The sequence below is a fragment of the Pongo abelii genome, chromosome 18 (genome assembly GCF_028885655.2).
Source record: "Pongo abelii isolate AG06213 chromosome 18, NHGRI_mPonAbe1-v2.0_pri, whole genome shotgun sequence".
Classification (NCBI taxonomy): domain Eukaryota; kingdom Metazoa; phylum Chordata; class Mammalia; order Primates; family Hominidae; genus Pongo; species Pongo abelii.
The window spans coordinates 67,103,553-67,124,402 of NC_072003.2; the positions used below are offsets into that span (position 1 = coordinate 67,103,553).

General features: G+C 47.5%; 1 protein-coding gene across 2 annotated transcripts in view; it reads left to right on the plus strand.

The window, feature by feature from the left end:
- The window catches only part of CTCF (CCCTC-binding factor), a 74,149-nt gene extending 58,148 nt beyond the window's left edge, over window positions 1-16,001 (plus strand). Inside the window, exons 8-12 of one of the 2 annotated variants that reach the window (XM_002826547.6) lie at window positions 3,485-3,645; window positions 5,284-5,466; window positions 6,317-6,452; window positions 13,517-13,678; window positions 14,513-16,001. In XM_002826547.6, the coding sequence (XP_002826593.2) occupies window positions 3,485-3,645; window positions 5,284-5,466; window positions 6,317-6,452; window positions 13,517-13,678; window positions 14,513-14,697 (827 nt within the window). In that variant the 3' untranslated portion in view covers window positions 14,698-16,001. The remainder of the gene's footprint in view (window positions 1-3,484; window positions 3,646-5,283; window positions 5,467-6,316; window positions 6,453-13,516; window positions 13,679-14,512) is intronic. The other variant, XM_054534972.2, reaches the window with a different exon arrangement.
- Window positions 16,002-20,850: the final 4,849 nt, after the last annotated feature.

A 20,850-nucleotide genomic window follows, 5' to 3' on the forward strand; every position in this document is an offset into this window, starting at 1 on the left:
TGCATACCACCATGCCCGGCTAAAATTTTTTTTTTTTTTTTTTGTATTTTTTAGTAGAGATGGGGTTTTACCATGTTGGCCAGGCTGGTCTTGAACTCCTGACCTCAGGTGATCTGCCTACCTCGGCCTCCCAAAGTGCTAGGATTACAGACATGAGCCACCGCGCCCAGCCCTCACTTACTTTTTTTTGTGACAGAGTTTTGCACTTGTCAACCAGGCTGGAGTGCAGTGGCCTGATGTCTGTTCACTGCAACCTCCACCTCCTGGGTTCAAGCTCTTCTCCTGCCTCAGCCTCCCAAGTGGCTGGGACTACAGGTGCCCGCCCATGGCTAATTTTTGTATTTTTAGTAGAGACAGGGTTTCACCATGTTGGCCAGGCTGCTCTCAAACTCCTGACCTCAAGTAATCTGCCCTCATTGGCCTCCCAAAGTGTTGGGATTACAGGCGTGAGCTACTGCACCAGATCCCCTACTCCTACTTTCTTATAACCTCTAATTTTCCTTCTTTTTTCTCTCCCTTCTTGGTCTCGGTAAATGACTTCTCTTCCTACTTAAAAAATAAAGACAAAGGGCCAGGCGCAGTGGCTCACGCCTGTAATCCCAGCACTTTGGGAGGCCGAGGTGGGCGGATCATTTGAGCTTAGGAGTTCCAGACCAGCCTGGGCAACATGGCAAAATTCCATCTCTACCAAAAATACAAAACGGTTGTGGTGAGGTGCACCTGTGGTTCCAGCTACTCCGGAGGCTGTGGTGGGAGGATCACTTGAGTTTAGGAGGTAGAGGTTGCAATGAGCCGAGATAGTGCCACTGCACTCCAGCTTGGGTGACGGAGAGACCCCATCACAAAAAAGAAAAGAATCTTAGCCAGGCACAGTGGCTTACACTTGTAGTTTCAGCTATTCAGGAGGATGGGCCAGGAGTTCTAGACCAACCTGTGTGATATAGCAAGACCCCGTCTCTTAAAATAAATAAAAATATAGCCAGGCGCAGTGGCTCACGCCTCTAATCCCAGCACTTTGGGAGGCTGAGGTGGGCGGATCACAAGGTCAGGAGATGAAGACCATCCTGGCTAACACAGTGAAACCCCATCTCTACTAAAAATACAAAAAATTAGCCGGGTGTGGTGGCACGCTCCTGTAGTCCCAGGTACTTGGGAGGCTGAGGCAGTCCTTCCCAGCCAGCCTTTATGAAGAGTTACATCCCTCACAGTCTTCTCTCCCTCATCTTTCCCTCTTGTCTGGCTTATTCTCCATCACTCTGTTATAATGACTCTTGCTTAAGGTCATGAATGACCCCACTCTCTGAATGTAGTGAAGACTCCTTTCCACTCTTCTTTCTAAGAGATGACTTGATCTGTTAGCAGTGTTCTTCATCGTTGACAGTACCCTCTTCCTTTGAAACACTTTCTTCCCTTGGCCTCTGTGACACTAAATCCTGTTGGTTTTCTTCCTCTTACTCCTTTCAGCTTTCTCTTATTTTAACCTTTTTTTCTCTCACTGGCCTTAACTCCAAGGTTGTTTTTTGTTTGTTTTTTTTTTGATTGGAGACTGTCTTGCTCTGTTGCCCAGGCCGGAGTTCAATGGCTCAGTTTTGGCTCACTGCAGCATCGACCAGGCTCAAGGAATCCTCCCACCTCAGCCTCCCTGGTAGCTGGGACCACAGGCACATGCCACGATGACCAGCTAAATTATTATTATTTTTTTTTTAGCTTTTGGTGGAGACAGGGTTTCACTATGTTGCCCAGGCTGTTCTCGTACTCCTGGACTCAAGCAATCCACCCACCTCAGCCTCCCAATATGCTAGGATTACAGGTGTGAGCCACCACGCCTGGCCCAACTCATAGATTTCTTTGTGTGTATGTGTGCGTGTGTGCTTTGTGTGAGAGACGGAGTTTCACTCTGTCACCCAGGCTGGAGTAGAGTGGCACGATCTCAGCTCACTGCAACCACCGCTTCCCTGGTTTAAATGATTCTCCTTCCTCATTTTCCCGAGTAGCTGGGACCACAGGTGTACTCCACCATGCCTAGCTAATTTTTGTATTTTTTAGTAGAGACGGGGTTTCACTATACGTTGGCCAGGCCAGGTCTCAAACTCCTGACCTCAGGTGATCCACCCACCTTTGCCTCCCAACGTGCTGGGATTCTTTTTGAGATGGAGTCTTTGTCACCCAGGCTAGAGTGCAGTGCAGTGGCACAATCTTGGCTCACTGCAACCTCTGCCCCCCAGGTTCAAGCCATTTTCTTGCCTCAGCCTCCCGAGTAGCTGGGATTACAGGTTTACAGGCATACACTACCACGCCCAGCTAATTTTTGTATTTTTTAGTAGAGACAGAGTTTTGCCATGTTGGCCAGGCTGGTCTTGAACTCCTCACCTCAGGTGATCCACCTGCCTCGGCCTCCCAAAGTGCTGGGATTACAGGCGTGAGCCACTGTGCCTGCCAACTCTTAGACTTCTTAAAGCATGACCCATACTTTTTATTTTAATTCTACTTTTTGTCTTGGTGATCTTATCAGCTCCCATGGGCTCAAATTCTAACAACTCTTTTGTGGCATTGGTGGTACAGTGATAAGCATAGCTGCTTTCAAATCCTAACAACTTGTACATTTATATTCCTACTCCAGATCTTTCTTTTGAGTTAGCCTTATATAACTGTGTATCCCTGCTTTGATATCTCTGGCATTTCAAATTCAGCATGTCTAAAACTGAAGGTCTAAAACTTCTCTGTCCCCTATGTCCCCCCACCCCCCGACCCCGAAAATAACACATACAACTTGGTCTTAAGCCCTCTTCCACTATTCTTGTCTCAATAAATGACCCCAACACCTACCTGGTTTTCCAGGCCTGATACCTACTTTCTTCTTCACTCTACAGTCACTAATTCCTGTTGATTCAGCTGCTTCCATCTCTCATCAGTTCTTCCCCTTCCATCCACACCCATTGTCATCACCCTTGTCCCAGCCACCATCTTCTCCCACCTGTCCTGTTTGAACAATCTTAATTGTTCTCCCTGCACCTGTTACTCTGCCTTTTCATTCATTTTCTGTATATCACCCAGAGTAATACTTAAGAATCAGGAGAAATGGGCCAGGCGCATTGGCTCACACCTATAATTCCAGCATTTTGGGAGGCTGAGGCAGGCAGATCATGAGGTCAGGAGATTGAGACCATCCTGACTAACACGATGAAACCCTGTCTACTAAAAATACAAAAATAAAAAATAAAAAAATTAGCCGGGCGTGGTGGCGGGCGCCTGTAGTCCCAGCTCCTCAGGAGGCTGAGGCAGGAGAATGGCATGAACCCGGGAGGTGGAGCTTGCAGTGACCTGAGTGAGATTGCGCCACTGCACTCCAGCCTGGGTGACAGAGCAAGACTCCGTCTCAAAAAAAAAAAAAAAAAAAAAAAGAATCAGAAGAAATGTATTAGTAACTTGTTAAAGTGCTTGTTTGTGTTTTCACATTATACTGGGCTTTTTACTGTGCTTTCAGGTGTCCACTTGCGAAAGCAGCATTCCTATATTGAGCAAGGCAAGAAATGCCGTTACTGTGATGCTGTGTTTCATGAGCGCTATGCCCTCATCCAGCATCAGAAGTCACACAAGAATGAGAAGCGCTTTAAGTGCGACCAGTGTGATTACGCTTGTAGACAGGTAGGAACCTTCATTGAAAGTTGTTGGTGTTTTCTCGGTGTCTGGTATTATCAGAGGGCATTTACATATCTAGTACAGTGGCTGTTTTTAAAGACAGTATTTTCAAACTGTGGATTATGAGGAATGTCACCAAAATCAAAGGTCATGCTCCTTGTCAATTGTGTCATCCCGGTGTCCAGCTGATGTTTTTATTCAGTCACAGCTTACCTCTTCCTTAAGCAGACATCTTTCTGAAAACTGTGGAAAGTAAGTCCAGGACTTGAGAGAGGGGAAGAATCTCATGCAGGGACATGACTCTTGGGAGGGAACCAAAGAAGGAGCTCAGCAGGAATAAGCAGCTCTATCTGTGCTACAATTATGGAAGCAGTTCTGCACCACACTAAAAATACCTATATCAAGCCAGGCACAGTGGCTCACACCTGTAATCCTAGCACTTTGGGAGGCCGAGATAGGCAACAGAGACCCCATCTCTACAAAAAGAAAAAATTAGGGCCAGGCGTGGTGGCTCGAGCGCCTGTAATCCCAGCACTTTGGGAGGCTGAGGTCGGCGGATCACTTGAGGTCAGGAGCTTGAGACCAGACCAGCCTGGCCAACAAGGTGAAACCCCGCCTCTACTAAAAATATAAAAATTAGCTGGGCATGGTGATAGACGCCTGTAATCCCAGCTACTCTGGAAGCTGAGGCAGGAAAATTGCTTGAACCTGGGGCAGAGGTTACATTGAGCTGAGATTGCGCCACTGCGCTCCAGCCTGGGTGACAGAGCAAGACTCTGTCTCCGAAAGAAAAAGAAAAAATTAGCTGGGGCCAGGCACGGTGACTCACGGTAATCCCAGCACTTTGGGAAGCCAAGGCAGGCAGATCATTTGAGGTTGGGAGTTCAAGACCAGCCTGGCCAACCTGGTGAAATCCCATCTCTACTAAAAAAAAAACAACACAAAAGTCAGCCAGGCGCGGTGGCTCACGCCTGTAATCCCAGCACTTTGGGAGGCCGAGGCAGGTGGATCACGAGGTCAGGAGATCAAGACCATCCTGGCTAACACGGTGAAACCCTGTCTCTACGAAAAATACAAAAAATTAACCAGGCGTGGTGGTGGGCACCTGTAGTCCCAGCTACTCCGGAGGCTGAGGCAGGAGAATGGCATGAATCCAGTGAGCCGAGATCGCGCCACTGCACTCCAGCCTGGGCGACAGAGCGAGACTCCGTCTCAAAAAAAAAAAAAAAGTCAGCTGGGTGTGGTGGCAGGCGCCTGTAATCGCAGCTACTCAAGAGGCTGAGGCAGGAGAATTGCTTGAACCCGGGAGGTGGAGGTTGCAGCAAGCCAAGATCGCGCCACTGCACTCCATCCTGGGCGATAGAGCGAGACTCTGTCTCAAAAAAAAAAATTAGCCAGGCATGGTGGCTCATACCTATGGTCCCATTTTGAAGCTGCAGTAAGCCATGATCACACCACTGCTCTCCAGCCTTTGCAACAGAGCAAGACCCTGTCTAAATATATAGCTTTATCATCTCAACAAGCCGTGTTGAGTCTAGACCTAGCTTGGGTGAGAAATACCTGTTGGCCACATGCATGCAGGTGGCAGCTGGGGCAGTAGCTCCATGAGCAGGCTCTGAGGCCTTTCCCCCTATGCCGTTTCAGGAGAGGCACATGATCATGCACAAGCGCACCCACACCGGGGAGAAGCCTTACGCCTGCAGCCACTGCGATAAGACCTTCCGCCAGAAGCAGCTTCTCGACATGCACTTCAAGCGCTATCACGACCCCAACTTCGTCCCTGCGGCCTTTGTCTGTTCTAAGTGTGGGAAAACATTTACACGTCGGGTAAGGGTCAGAACTTCACTTTTCCTGTTACGATACTGAATATTGGATTTTTGGTCTTCCTCTGCAGAGCACGGTAGTTTTTTTCACTGAGGTTATAAACAGAGATGCTCCATTGTTTGGAAAGGGTTAGTCATCTCCATCTTGATGTTTCTATCCATGTGTGAACCCTTCCACTGATGGGAAACACAGTATCTTTGAATAGATTGATTGCATAAAGAAATTTCCTGGCCGGGCACGGTGGGTCACACCTGTAATCCCAGCACTTTGGGAGGCCAAGGTGGGTGGATCACGAGGTCAGGAAATCGAGACCATCCTGGCTAACATGGTGAAACACCATCTCTACTAAAAATACAAAAAATTAGCCGAGTGCGATGGCGGGCCCCTGTACTCCCAGCTACTCGGGAGGCTGAGGCAGGAGGATGGCATGTACCCAGGAGGCAGAGCTTGCAGTGATCCGAGATCGCGCCACTGCACTCCAGCCTGGGCGAAAGAGCGAGACTCTGTCTCAAAAAAAAAAAAAAAAAATTTCCTTAGGTGGATTGAAACCTGTACCCCACCCCACCCCTAGCTAACTGTAGCCTGTTCTGGGTCTTCTCTTGGGGGCTGTGTTAGATCTTGACAGAACTAAGAGCTGATCTGATCCTCCCCCATCTCTGTCTGCAGGCTGCTGAGCCTCCCCTCAGAGAACCCAGCCTTATCCATTTCCCCTGAGCAGAGACAGCATGTTCAGGACACACTTAGCAGATACTAGAATTTTTAGGCTTAATATGGATTTTATTAAAGTAAATAACTTCCAATCTGATCTTAGCTTTTTTAGTGGTGTGAAAGAGGATTTTGTTCTTTTTGTTAGAATACCATGGCAAGACATGCTGATAATTGTGCTGGCCCAGATGGTGTAGAGGGGGAAAATGGAGGAGAAACGAAGAAGAGTAAACGTGGAAGAAAAAGAAAGATGCGCTCTAAGAAAGAAGATTCCTCTGACAGTGGTAAGTGACTTGTTTCTTGATTTGCTTACTATGGCAGGCTTTGGAGGCCAGTTTCCAGTGTATTTATGTATGGATATGCTGGGATGTAGAGGCGGGCACACACTCTTCCTTTCTTTAAACTTCTCATCTCCTAACGTCTATTTACAACAGCAGTTAGTGTTTTTCTGGGGCATATTTTCTTTTCTCCTCGTGGCATTCCGCTTATTAATACCTTTTTTTTTTTTTTTTTGAGACGGAGTCTTGCTTTGTCGCCCAGGCTGGAGTGCAGTGGTGCGATCTCGGCTCACTGCAAGCTCCGCCTCCTGGGTTCACACCATTCTCCTGCCTCAGCCTCCCGAGTAGCTGTGACTACAGGCGCCCACCACCACGCCTGGCTCATTTTTTTGTATTTTTTAGTAGAGACGGGGTTTCAGCGTGTTAGCCAGGATGGTTTCGATCTCCTCACGTCGTGATCCGCCCACCTCAGCCTTCTAAAGTGCTGGGATTATAGGCATGAGCCACTGCGCCCGGCCATTATTAATGCCTTATACGTAATCTTGAGTTAAAGCAAAATTAATATTTTTATTCAGTTTATTCAAATTTGTGATATTCTAAGGCCAGCAAAGTTTCTTTTCCTATGTTCTTAACTTCTACATTTAGGAAGCTGGTCTAGATTTGAGCAGTGAATCTAATGGACATGAAGAAGGTTGTTTATTAAGCATCTTCACTTACGGTTTGACTGCCTGTGTCAGCCTAACCTTGAGAGGTGCTGATCAAGTCAGTGAAGGTCAGGCTTTCTCTTCCTACCTTAATCTCTCCATTTAAAGTTTAAAATCTTGCCTATTTTCCTACCATAGGTACTCTTTGGAGTGTTTTTTGCCTCTCTAGTCATGAAACCCAGGCAGGAGGTTGTGCTTAGAAGTGCCAAGCCTCGGTCGGGCACAGTGGCTCATGCCTGTAATCCCAGCACTTTGGGAGACAAAGATGGGCAGATCACTTGAGGTCAGGAGTTCGAGACCAGCCTGGGGAACATGGCAAAACCTTGTCTCTACAAAAAATTTAAAAATTAGCCAGGTGTGGTGGTACATGCCCATAGTCCCAGCTACTGGAGAGGCTGAGGTGGGAGAATCACCTGAGCCCGGGAAATTGAGGCTGCAGTGAGCTGTGATCATGCCACTGCCCTCCAGTCTGGGCGTCGAAGTGAGACCTTGTCTCCAAAAAAAAGAAAAAGTGCCAAGCCTCACAAAGAGGGTGGAGGAACAAGAGTCTTGGTAACTTGGAGACCACATTTAATTACACAAATATGTTCAGAGTGTTAGATTCTATAGTGTGGATACCTAGGTTGCTGGCATCCAGGTGGGAAGGCACCTCTGTAACTAAAGACTTAAGGTATGGATGGAAAAGGTGGTAGAGAGTTTGGTTTTAGGGAATGGACTTCCCAGAAGCACCGTTAAACTGGAGAGATTATAGATGATGCCTGATAGTCTAGGGATTCTTCATATTGTGTTTTGCAGTGGTTGTCAGTAGAAATAGTGGGGAGGGGATGAGATTTTTGAAGAAGGAACATATTGGAGAACTTTAGTCACTTTCTTGGGCTTTTTTGTTCTTCGTTTGTTTTGGTTTGTTTTTTTTTTGAGACGGTGTCTCCCTCTTGTTGCCCAGGCTGGAGTGCAGTAGTGTGATCTCTGCTCACTGCAACCTCCACCTTCTGGGTTCAAGCGATTCTCCTGCTCAGCCTCCCAGGTAGCTGGGATTACAGGCATGCCCTACCACGCCCTATTAATTTTTGTATTTTTAGTAGAGATAGGGTTTTCACCATGTTGGCCAGGCTGGTCCAGAACCCCTGACCTCAGGCGATCCACCCGCCTCAGCCTCCCAAAGTGCTGGGATTACAGGCGTGAGCCACCGTGCCCGGCTGTTTTTTTGTTTTTAAATAGAGATGGGGTCCCACTGTGTGGCCCAGGCTGGTCTCTTAACTCCTGGGCTCAAGTGATCCTCCTGCCTCGACCTCCCAATGTGCTGGGATTATAGGCATGAGCCACTGCATCCAGCTACTTTATGGGTTTTATTGTAAAACTTTCTCATGAAAGCACTAAGCTGTTTATATTTGGATCTGTAACAAGGTCCCCCCCGACCCCCCTTTTTTTTTTTTCCTTTTTTTAAATGGAGTATGTGTTTTAAATAGCATCTTCTTCAGTCACTGAGTGTTAAGTGTATGCCTCCTTTAAGATGTCAATTTGCAGCCGGTCATGGTGGCTTACGCCTGTAATCCCAGCACTTCGGAAGGCAAAGGCAGGCAGATCACCTTAGCTCAGGAGTTGAAGACCAGCCTGGGGAACATGGCAAAACCCTGTATCTACAAAAAAAAAATACAAAAATCAGTAGGGGGTTGTGGCCTGCGCCTGCGGTCCCAGCTGCCTGGGAGGCTGAGGTGGGAGGATGGCTTGAGCCCAGTAGGTTGAGGCTGCAGTGACTGAGATAGTGTGACTGCACTCCAGCCTGGGCAACAGAGCGAGACCCTGTCTCAAAAAAAAAAAAAAAGGAAAAAAAATTATTGCAGTGAACTGTTGGGGGTTTTCAGAAATGTTGAGAGACTCCCAGATATTACCAGTGATCAGATAATCTTAACCTTGGGGATCCCTATAGTTGTTCTTAGTTGCAAAGCCCCCTGCTGCCAGACTCTGTCCTGTGTCCTGCTTTCTCCTGATACTGCCTTGTTCACTTCTGTGGTTCATCTCCAGGAAGACCAGCTTCTTTCCCTAATTGTATGTAACCAGAAGCATCTTTAGTCTAAAGAGATTATTGATAGCTTCTGACAGATTTCTACAGTTCTCTGTTCTGTCTGCTGCTGGTTAGTAGAGCATGGAATTTGGTTCAAGGCCTTATACCTAGTGACTCTTTATTTCCCCCAGAAAAGGGACGTCAGCCTGGGCTCCATGCCACTGTTGTCCATGTAGTCTTACTTGTCCTGACCCAGAAGTTCTGCCTGTAGGCTCTCTACAGAGATTGATCAGCAGATGGTCTACTGCTGTTTTCAAGGCTTTTTGCTGAAATACCACCAGGCCAATAAGCCTTTGATCCTGTTAGCCTGCTTTTATGTGCTTTTCCCCCCAATTCTGACTGAATTTGTTTAGTTTTCTAGGCATTGGGCCAACTTAGGCAATAGAGGGCTTGAAGAAGTTCAGCAGGGAAGCATCTCTCGTTCTTGACACACTGCCACCTATCTATATATTCCCCACGTTTTCACTTAGGATTTCAGTCACTTGAGAAATAAGGCATTTTATCTGGAAGATCAGGAGTTTACCCACAGATCTCTAAATTTAAACATTTTGTTCCAGAGAAAGAGTGCACGTTAATAACCCGTGCTTTCTAGAGGAAGGCAGGCAGTGTACATTTTGTGCCACAGCCGTGGGGGAGGGATAACAAAAGCTCTTTGGCTGCCTGCAGATGTGGGCGCCAGAACAGCCCCAGACTGAGGGCAGAGGTTTGAATTCTACCTGCTGTGACTTAGCTGTGCATTGCAATCACTTAATTTCTCACTTTTTCTATAAAATGAGGGTAACTCCCTCATTCAATGAAGTACTGAAGCCTAAGTGGAAAATGGTGAATTTTTAAATTGTGATGTTTGCTATAAGTAAAAGCTGTGTTTGTGGTAGACTATAGGTTACGGAGCAGGATTACATGAGTTCCCTGAGTCCTGTTGATCCCCAGGTCACTATTAAATGGAGTGAGAATGTTACAGAAATTACTCAGGGAAACTGAGTCTCAGCTGGTCAGATGTCCCAGGTCACGTACCTAGTAAGAGATCCGAGACTCAGCCTCGTTATCTGGCTCCTCGTCAGTATTCTTTATACAATAGTTTCCTCACTTTTATGTACCACTTATTTTACCACAAATGGACAATTGTGGCATTAGGGAGGAGAGCAAGAGGGTTGGGAATGACACATTGGGTCTAGTACAGCTGGGAATTAAGTCCAAAAACTTGACCTTAAAAGAGAATCAATAATAGTTTCAAAAGAACTCTTGCTACTTATCTTAGTAAATAGGACCTCACAATTGTAAGAATTTCTGGCCAGGCGTGATGGATGAAGCCTATAATCCTAACACTTTGGGAGGTCAGGAGTTAGAAGCTGCAGTGAGCTATGACCGCACCACTGCACTCCAGCCTGGGTGACAGAACAAGACCCCGCCTCAAAAAAAAAGAAAAAGAATTTCCGTCTTGTTCCCTGACAGACACACACACACACACACTCACACCCCTCCTGCCCACTTAGAGATGAGCAGAACCACATCTCCAAGGGTCCATTTCCGGCTTAGTGTCCTGCTTTATCCTGGTATAGTAGGTAGGGGGATCATGAGAATTTGAAGTTTGGTATTGTGTTGAGTCAAAAAAGGGTCTAAAGCTAAAAGGAAAAAGTAATAACCAATCCCACATAAAATGTGAATAATAGTATTCAAGTCGATTTGCTTCATTCTGCTGTAATACCTGTTTATTATATTAATCCTGATAGCAAAAATTCCAGCAAAAGCATTTTTATTTATTATTTTTTGGAACCTCACACCCTGCTCCCCTACAAGCATTTTTAAATGGGCTTTTGTTTTAAATTTTTATTTATTTTTGTTGTTGTTTGTTTTTCCCAGACAAAGTCTTACTCTGTCACCCAGGCTGGAGTGTAGTGGAGTGATCTCAGCTCACTGCCACCTCCACCTCCCCCAGGTTCAATTGATTCTCATACCTCAGCCTCCTAAGTAGCTAGGATTACAGGTGCCCGCCATCACAGCTGGCTAATTTTTGTATTTTTAGTAGAGACGGGGTTTCACCATGTTGGCCTGGCTGATCTCAAAGTCCTGACCTCAGGTGATCCATCCACCTCGGCCTCCTAAAGTGCTGGGATTACAGGCGTGAGCCACCGTACCCAGCCTAAATGGGCCTTTTTTTTTTTTTTTTTTTAACACAGGATCTCACTGTATCACCCAGGCTGAATACAGTGGTGAAATCACAGCACTCTGCAGCCTCTACCTCCCTGGCTTAAGCAGGCTTCCTGCCTCCGTCTCTTGAGTAGCTGGGAACTACAGACACACACCACCGTGTCCTGCTAATTTCTTCTTTTTTTTTCTTTTTTCCCTTGAGACGGAGTCTCACTCTGTTGCCCAGGCTGGAGTGCAGTGGCGTGATCTCGGCTCACTGCAACCTCCACCTCTCGGGTTCAAGCAATTCTCCTGCCTCAGCTTCCCGAGTAGCTGGGATTACAGGTGCCACCACCACACCTAGCTAATTTTTGTATTTTTAGTAGAGACGGGGTTTTACCATGTTGGCCAGGCTTGTCTCGAACTCCTAACCTCAGGTGATCCACCTGCCTCAACCTCCCAAAGTGCTGGGATTACAGGCATGAGCCACTGCGCTGGACAGATTTTGTTTTTGTTTTTGTTTTGTTTGAGACGGAGTCTTGCTCTGTTGCCAGGCTGGAGTGCAGTGGCGCAATCTTAGCTCACTGCAACCTCCGCCTCCTGGGTTCCTGCGTTCAAGCGATTCCACTGCCTCAGCCTCCCGAGTAGCTGGAACTACAGGCATGCATCATCACACCCGGCTAATTTTTTGTATTTTAGTAGAGACAGGGTTTCACCATGTTGACCAGGATGGTCTCGATCTCCTGACCTTGTGATCCACCCGCCTCGGCCTCCCAAAGTGCTGGGATTACAGGTGTGAGCCACCATGCCTGGCCACCTTTTTTTTTTTTTTTTTTTTTTTTAAGTAGAGATGGGGTTTCACCATATTTGCCAGGCTGGTCTCAAACTCTTGACCTCAAGTGAGCCGCCCACCTTGCCCTCCCAAAGTGCCGGGATTACAGGCATGAGCCATCACACCGAGTCAGTTTCGTTTTTGTTTTTTTTTTATTTGTTTTTCTCTGGAGACAGAGTTTCACTCTTTTGGCCTAGGCTGGAGTGCAGTGGCGGATCTCAGCTCACCGCAACCTCCGCCTCCGAGGTTCAAGTGATTGTTCTGCCTCAGCCTCCCGAGTAGCTGGGATTACAGGTATGCGCCACCACGCCCAGCTAATTTTATATTTTTAGTAGAGTCAGGGTTTCTCCATGTTGGTCAGGCTGGTCTCGAACTCCCAACCTCAGGTGATACACCCGCCTCAGCCTCCCTAAGTGCTGGGATTACAAGTGTGAGCCACCACACCCAGCTGCCAGTTTCTTATTTCTTGTAGAGATAAGGTCTCACTATGTTACCCAAGCTGGTCTTGAACTCCTGAACATGAGTAATTCTCCAACCTCAGCCTGCCAAAGTGCTGGGATTACAGGTTGTGAACCACCGTGCCCAGCCTTAAATTGATTTTTCTTAATAATTGGCTGAGCACGCTGGCTCACATCTGTAATCCCATTACTTTGGGAGACCGAAGCAGGCAGATTGCCTGAGGTCAAGAGTTTGAGACCAGCCTGGCCAACATGGCGAAACCCCATCTCTACAAAAAATACAAAGATTACCTGGATTGGCTGGGCACGTTGGTTCATGCCTGTAATCCCAGCACTCTGGGAGGCTGAGGCAGGTGGATCACCTGAGGTCAGGAATTCAAGACCAGCCTGACCAATATGGTGAAACCCCATCTCTACTAAAAATACAAAAATTAGCCAGGCGTGGTGGCATATGCCTGTAGTCACAACTATTCAGGAGGCTGACACAGGAGAATTGCTTGAACCCAGGTTGCAGAGGTTGCAGTGAGCTGAGATCGTGCCACTGCATTCCAGCCTGGGCGACAGAGTAAGACTCTGTCTCGAAAAAAAAAAAGAAGGAAAAAAAAAATTACCTGGGCATAGTGGTGCATGCCTGTAGTCCTGGCCATTCAGGAGGCTGAGCCACGAGAATTGCTTGAATCTGGGAGGCAGAGGTTGCAGTGAGCCGAGATCACGCCACTGCACTCCAGCCTGGGCAATAGAGTGAGACTCTGTCTCAAAAAAAAGAAAAGAAATACATATATATATATAAATATAACAAGACTTCAAAGAATATATAATTGTTTTCTTTCATCTTCCACCACCCTTCTCCTTGCCCCACCACCTGTGCTTCCTGATTTCATGAAAAGAAAATGCTGAACCAGATCTGGACGACAATGAAGATGAGGAGGAGCCTGCCGTAGAAATTGAACCTGAGCCAGAGCCTCAGCCTGTGACCCCAGCCCCACCACCTGCCAAGAAGCGGAGAGGACGACCCCCTGGCAGAACCAACCAGCCCAAACAGAACCAGCGTAAGTTGTTCATCTCTGCTCTGGAGGCTGGCGTCTTCTCCGAGCATGTGGGGGAGCCAGATGGGTCCTTGTTCTCTGGGGAGGTGGGAACTAAGCCATGAGAACAAGTTAAGGGCATGTCGAGAACAAACTCTCAGGAAATGGCTTTTTAGGAGTTTTTACTGAGGAACATCTGAGGAAGTTTTTAGAGGCCTGTTAAATTTTAAGAAGTCCAGAGTAGAAGGGTACTTGTGTTCTACAAGATGGGTACTGTTAATGTGGGCGGGTTTTGAAAAACAACCAAAGTCACAGTCAGCTGGCAGAATGGATGCGGTAATGAATATAAAAGAGCCAAATCGTAAAGGGTGGAGAGGGAAAGTAGTTTCTGCGCTGAGATTGCCCCTTCTAAGAAACTCAGGGTCAGGCGGTGGCTCATGCCTGTGATCCCAGCACTTTGGGGGGCCAAGGAGGCAGGATCACCTGAGGTCAGTAGTTCCCATACCAGCCTGATCAACATGGTGAAACCCCATCTCTGTTAAAAATACAAAAATTAGCCAGGTGTACGGGTGGGCACCTGTAGTCCCATCTACTCAGGAGGCTGAGGCAGGAGAATTGCTTTAACCCGGGGGGCAGAAGTTGCAGTGAGCCGAGATCGCGCCAGTACAATCCAGCCTGGTGATAGAGCAAGACTCCATCTCAAAAAATAAAATAAAAAATAAATTGACTCTCCCTGGACCACCATCTAATAAGGCTTTCCTGCGTTGCTGACATCCTGTTCACTGTCAGTCTAAAAGACCCTTGTGATTCTTGGGGCTTTAATGCACCATTTGTTCTGTCTGTGCTCTTCTTTGCCAGCAACAGCTATCATTCAGGTTGAAGACCAGAATACAGGTGCAATTGAGAACATTATAGTTGAAGTAAAAAAAGAGCCAGATGCTGAGCCCGCAGAGGGAGAGGAAGAGGAGGCCCAGCCAGCTGCCACAGACGCCCCCAACGGAGACCTCACGCCCGAGATGATCCTCAGCATGATGGACCGGTGATGGCGGAGCCTTGTGCGTCGCCAGGACTGCTCTGGGCTGTGTTTAAACGGCCCGCATCTTAATTTTTCTCCCTTCTTTCTTTTTTTTGGCTTTGGGAAAAGCATCATTTTACCAAACATACCGAGAACGAAAACTTCAAGGATGATGTTAGAAAAAAATGTGATTTAACTAGAACTTGCTGTCTGATGTTAGCAAATCATGGAATGTTCTGAGTCCCCGAGGGTTTACTGTGAAGTGCTGAGGACAGTGTTGACGACTAACTCGTTTTCCTAGATGGAAAAGGAGACATTGACCCCTCCCTCCATGTGGTAAACCACTCCATAATGGCCACCAGGCTTCCCAGAGTTCTATGGTCTTCTTCCCAAGAGAGTTTTTAATTGTAAATGCATACTTGGGAAGGACTTAGACTTTTAAACTGTTTTTTGCTTTTGCTTTTCCCTGACTCCCTTTGCTTGGAGTCAGCTGCACACCAGTAGTATGGCATGCTACGATCAGGTTCTGTCCTAAAAGCTTTGCCTCTTTCTTGGCAAAGTTTCTGGTATGGTCAAGCTTGTAAATAACTTTTTTTACATTTTAATCTTTTCCATTAATTAAGAGGTTGAAAAGAAGTGCAGTGTAAGAAAACCCAGCATTTTAATTACTTGCAAATTAAGTTACCACAGACTCTGTAGTGTGTAAATGTTGACAAGGAATTGGATCACAATCATGTAGCAGAATGGCACCCAGACCACTGCCCACCAGTGACGGACACCCACGTGGCAGATCATGATTTCCAGCCCACGGAGCCAGCATTTGAATCTTGTATAATTAACTTTCAGTTATGATTTCCCATCGACATTTTCTTTGCCCTGTTTGTAGCTGATCGTTGTGTTTTATAAATCTTCTGTTAAGGCAGAAGGGTGATTATGAGTGGGTCACAGCAGCCCTTATAAGCTGGGCCAGAAAATTTCACTAGGTCAGTAATTTAAACTTTGGATCTTCAAAAAATAATAATGTGAAGCAAAACCAACTAAAAAGTGATTCTTGCACATGAACTGTCACATGTTTAAAAATGTGTTTTTTAGAAAGCCTCAGTCTTACTGATTTCAAACACTTTTTTCTTCTGTGTATTGCTTTTAAGAGAGCCATCAGTTAGCTATCAGACTCTAGGTTGATGCATTTTGTACTTAGCTGTACTGTGTGATATTTTTCATTATTTTAGGATGCCAACATGAGACCTGTAATAAAATATGTAATGGGGTTGAAAGCTGGGGAGGAGGATCTACTGCTGTACAGCTAATAAATCATAACGGATTAACAAGTGCTCCAAAGACTCCATCTTGCGTGATTCCTGCCTGCTTGAGAGAGGCTGGGGAGCTGCATACATGGTTCCAGGCTGTGCAGGCTGCTGCCTTTCACAGGCAACCTCTGTTCCCTGGGATGGTACTTCCTCTAGCAGATGGGAGGATGTGATCTTGGCGGGTGACTGGATATTGAGCGCATCCTGCTGTAACTTTTTTTTTTTTTTTTTTTGAGATGGAGTCTCACTCTGTTGTCCAGGCTGGAGTGCAGTGGCGCAATCTCAGCTCACTGCAACCTCCACCTCCCGGGTTCACACCATTCTCCTGCCTCAACTCCCGAGTAGCTGGGACTACAGGCACCTGCCACCATGCCTGGCCAATTTTTTGTATTTTTGGTAGAGACGGGGTTTCACTGTATTAGCCAGGATGGTCTCAATCTCCTGACCTTGTGATCCGCCCGCCTCGGCCTCCCAAAGTGCTGGGATTACAGGCATGAGCCACCATATCTGGCCCCTGCTATAACTTCTTAACTCCCCAAAATGTGTGTGTGAGTAGACAGGTGAGTAGATGGACAGCAGCCAGCTTCCGTGATCCACTTGAGGAGTAAGTGCCCCGTGCACAGAGTAGATGGGGCATAGAGCTGCTTAGAGTGAAAGGGGCTGAGGGGAAGCTCTCTACTCAGGATCTCAGCTCAAGGAGGACTGGGATCAGATGTACCCGGAGCTCTGCTAGGTGTGAGGGAACAGAGAGGAGCTGGGCCCAGCCTGCCCTAAAGAAGTTCATTTGAAAGGAGAGACCATCTTAGATAATAGAGCTGCCTCGTAGCACTTGAGGGAGGTGGATGGAAAGGGAGTTATGTCGTGTTTGGAATCTTAGGCGTGAGTGGAAAATCATCTTGCTGCTGCCATTCCTAGGCAGATTGCTTTGGCAAACCCACTTGAGGTGAAAGCTTAAACCACTTGAGTTTTTTAACCAAAATTCCAACTTAGGAGTTTTCAATTAGAAGTAACAGAGCAAAATGTGTGACGCTTTTGGCTGGCTAGTGCTGTCCACACAGATGGGTCTCCCAGGAAAACGACCTGGGGCCTCGGGACTCAGCCAGGCAGTTAACTCGTTGGTCTGAAAGTTAGTGGTCTCAGGCTGTTGGAGCTTGAGTTCTCTATCCCATCCACGGGTTTACCCGCCAGGGTAGCCCCTACCAGCCAGCCAAAACTTTTTTTTTTTCTTTTTTTTTTTTTTTGAGACGGAGTCTTGCACTGTCACCCAAGGTGGAGTGCAGTGGGACAATCTTGGATCACTTCAACCTCCACCTCCTGGGTTCAAGGGATTCTCCTGCCTCAGCCTCCTGAGAAGCTGGGATTACAGGCACCCACCACCACACCTTGCTAATTTTTGTATTTTTAGTAGAGATGGGGTTTCACCATGTTGGCCAGGCTGGTCTGGCACTCCTGACCTCAGGTGATCCGCCCGCTTCGGCCTCCCAAAGTTCTAGGATTACAGGCATGAGCCACCACACCCGGCCCCAACTTTTTTTTTAATTCCAAGTTTTTTTTGAGACAGGGTCTCACTCTGTCACCTAGGCTGGGATGTGGTGGCACAATAAGCTCACTGTGACCTTGAACTAGGCTCAAGCAATCTTCCTACCTCAGCCTCCTGGATAGCTGGGACTACAGGCCATGCCATCACACCTGGCTCATTTTTGTTTTTTAGTTTTTTTTTTTTTTTTTTTTTTTGAGATAGGGTCTTGCTATGTTGCCCAGGCTAGTCTCAAACTCCTGGACTGAAGTGATCTTCCTGCCTCAGCCTCCAAAAGTGCTGGATTATAGGCATGAACCACCATTCCCAGCCACCTAAGCATATATAACCTCTTTGCAGAACAATGAGGCTCAGTTTTTCTGTATCTTCAACACAGCCTGTCATTCCTGATTGTATACATTCTGTTTGAAAGGTTTTTGTTTGTTTGCTTGCTTGTTTTGAAATGGAGTCTCGGTCTGTTGCGAGGCTGGAGTGCAGTGGCGTGATCTCGGCTCACTGCAACCTCTGCCTCCCAGTTTCAAGCAATTCTCCTGCCTCAGCCTCCCCAGTAGCTGGGAATACAGGCATGCGCCACCACACCTGGCTAATTGTAATTTAATAGAGACGGAGTTTCACCATGTTGGCCAGGATGGTCTCAATCTCCTGACCTCGTGATCCGCCCGCCTCGGCCTCCCAAAGTGCTGGGATTACAGGCGTGAACCACCATGCCCGGCCCTCTGTTAGAAAGTTTAAAAGTTTAAAAGTAGCCTCCCAGCTGCTTGGGAGGCTGAGGCAGGAGAATTGCTTGAACCCAGGAGGCGGAGGTTGCAGTGAGCCAAGATTGCGCCACTGCACTCCAGCCTGGGCGACAGAGCGAGATTCCATCTCAAAAAAAAAAAAAAAAAAATTTAAAGTGGATTTGTTTTAGCGGGAGAGGGGCAAGAGAATTGACATTCTGATGGAGTTAAGGCTGAAAAGGGATCCTCCTGCTGCATAGCCCAGGACGCATCCTGTCTGACCCTTAATTATAAAACCTTCAGCAGCAGAAGCCAGTTTTGTTACTGCTTCTGTTGACAGGGAAGTTCCTGAACCTGCATGCAGCTCCCTCAGTGTTCAGCCACAGAAGTAAAGAATCTATGCCACTTTCACCCCTAGGCTGGCATCACCCTATTGCTGCCCAGCTCAGCAAGTACCTGAGCCCTTCTCTAACTTGTCAGGACCTGGTCTTTGAAAATCATCCGAGGTGAGCCTTATGGCAGCACCAAGGGGGCATAGCCCAGCCCACCTGGGAGGCAAGTCTCGCCCTCAGCCTGTGCTACCCAGAGCAGGCGAGGCTGATGCTCTTGGGAGCTTTGACATTTCCTGAACGCCCGTGGAGTGGCATGCCATCCAGAACACAAGACGGGCTTGAACAAGCTGACAGCTTCTCACTGAGTCACTGTCACTTGTAAGAACTGAGTCCCATGTGTTCACTTGGTCTCTGAGATCAGGTTTGCTGTGTTACTACTATCCTGACCACCAGCAGCCACGTGGCTAGCCCCGCAAGCCTGTCCAGATCTCTCAATTGTCCCTGCCTGCCCCCATGTGCTCACACACAGGGACTGGCCCCACTGGCATAGCTGCAGCCTCCAGAGGCCCTTCACCTGGGCACGGCTCCAGCCCTTTTGGCAGTCACTCTCATCTCTCTCTCCTCCTTGTCATTCTAAACAGAAAAATCCCAGTGAGGTGGATTTTCTGTCATTCTGTTTTGGAATCCCTGGGTTGTCATGGTAGACTTGGCAAATGTGAGTGTTATCTGAGTGCTAGGCACTGTTGTGGGCACTTCCCTTAATAAACATTGAATCCTTTGAGCAAGGCTTGAGGTTAGTTAATAGCTCCAGCTTACAAACAAAACTGGAAGACCAGAAAGGCTAAGTAATGTGTTCAGTGTCAAAATCTAGGCAGTGTGCCTGCAGAACCTGCTTTTTTTTTTTTTGAGACGGAGTCTTGCTCTGTCGCCCAGGCTGGAGTACAGTGGTGAGATCTTGGTTCACTGCAACCTCCGCCTCCTGGGCTCAAGCAATGCTCATGCCTCAGCCTCCCCAGTAGCTGGGACTACAGGTGCCCACCACCACGCTTGGCTAACTTTTTGTATTTTAGTAGAGACAAGGTTTCACCATGTTGGCCAGGTTGGTCTCGAACTCCTGAGCTCTGGCGATCCACCTTGGCCTCCCAAAATGCTGGGATTATAGGCATGAGCCACTACATCTGGCCAGAATCTGCATTCTTGGTTCCTTGGCAGTACTGTGTGAGACCTACTAAATTGTCACCCTACAAGCAGTTTGAGGGTTCTGTGTGGTCTTAGAGCCTTAGATCTTAATCCAAATTATGTCTCTTCGTGGCCAGGCATGGTGTCTCACGCCTATAATCCCAGCACTTTGGGAGGCCAAGGTGGGCGGATCGCCTGAGGTCAGGAGTTGGAGACCAGCCTGACAAACATGATGAAACCCCATTTATACCAAAAACATAAAAATTCGCTGGGTGTGGTGGCACATGCCTGTAATCCCAGCTACTTGGGAGGCTGAGGCAGAAGAATTGCTTGAACCCCGGAGGCAGAGGTTGCAGTGAACCAAGATCGCCCCACTGCACTCCAGCCTGGGCAACAAGAGCGAAGTTCTAAAATAATAATAATAATAATATAATAATAATAATAACAATAATAATTAGCCCGGGCATGGTGGTAGGCGCCTGTAATCCCAGCTACTCAGGAGACTGAGGCAGGAGAATTGCTGGAAACTGGGAGACAGAGGCTGCAGTGAGCCAAGATTGTGCCACTGCACTCCAGCCTGGACCACAGAGCAAGACTCTATCTCAAAACAAAGCAACCAACCAACCAAGTATGTCTCTTCAATCGGGAAGGCAGCAGGAACTCTCTGTGCTGCATCTTCTCCAGCTGACTCCTCCTCAACACCGTTAGCTGTCATTTCACCTCCACCTTGCTGAGCTATGGGCAGAGTAGACTGCTGTTCCTTACCGCTTAAGTGGAGTTTAGATTGTAATAGAAGGAAAAAAATGCAGTCTCTTCCTGTGAACCTTCCAGAATCTAGGTCCTGGTCTTTGAGAGGGCAAGAGGCTTACCAGGCCCCACCCCATGACTGTCTGACCCCTCTCAGCCCTGGAGACACTAGCTTATTTCTCTCTCTCTGGCTGTCCCCTCCCAAACTCTCTCCAGCCTGGGGAGAAGGCAGACACAGGAAGACCCCCATGTACCTGGACGAGTCACTCAGGCCCTCTATGAAGTGCTTGGGGTTCAGGGCTCACCTTAGCCCCAGGCTTCCTCCCGAAGGCTCCGGGTACACCCTCACCTTCGGCCCTGACC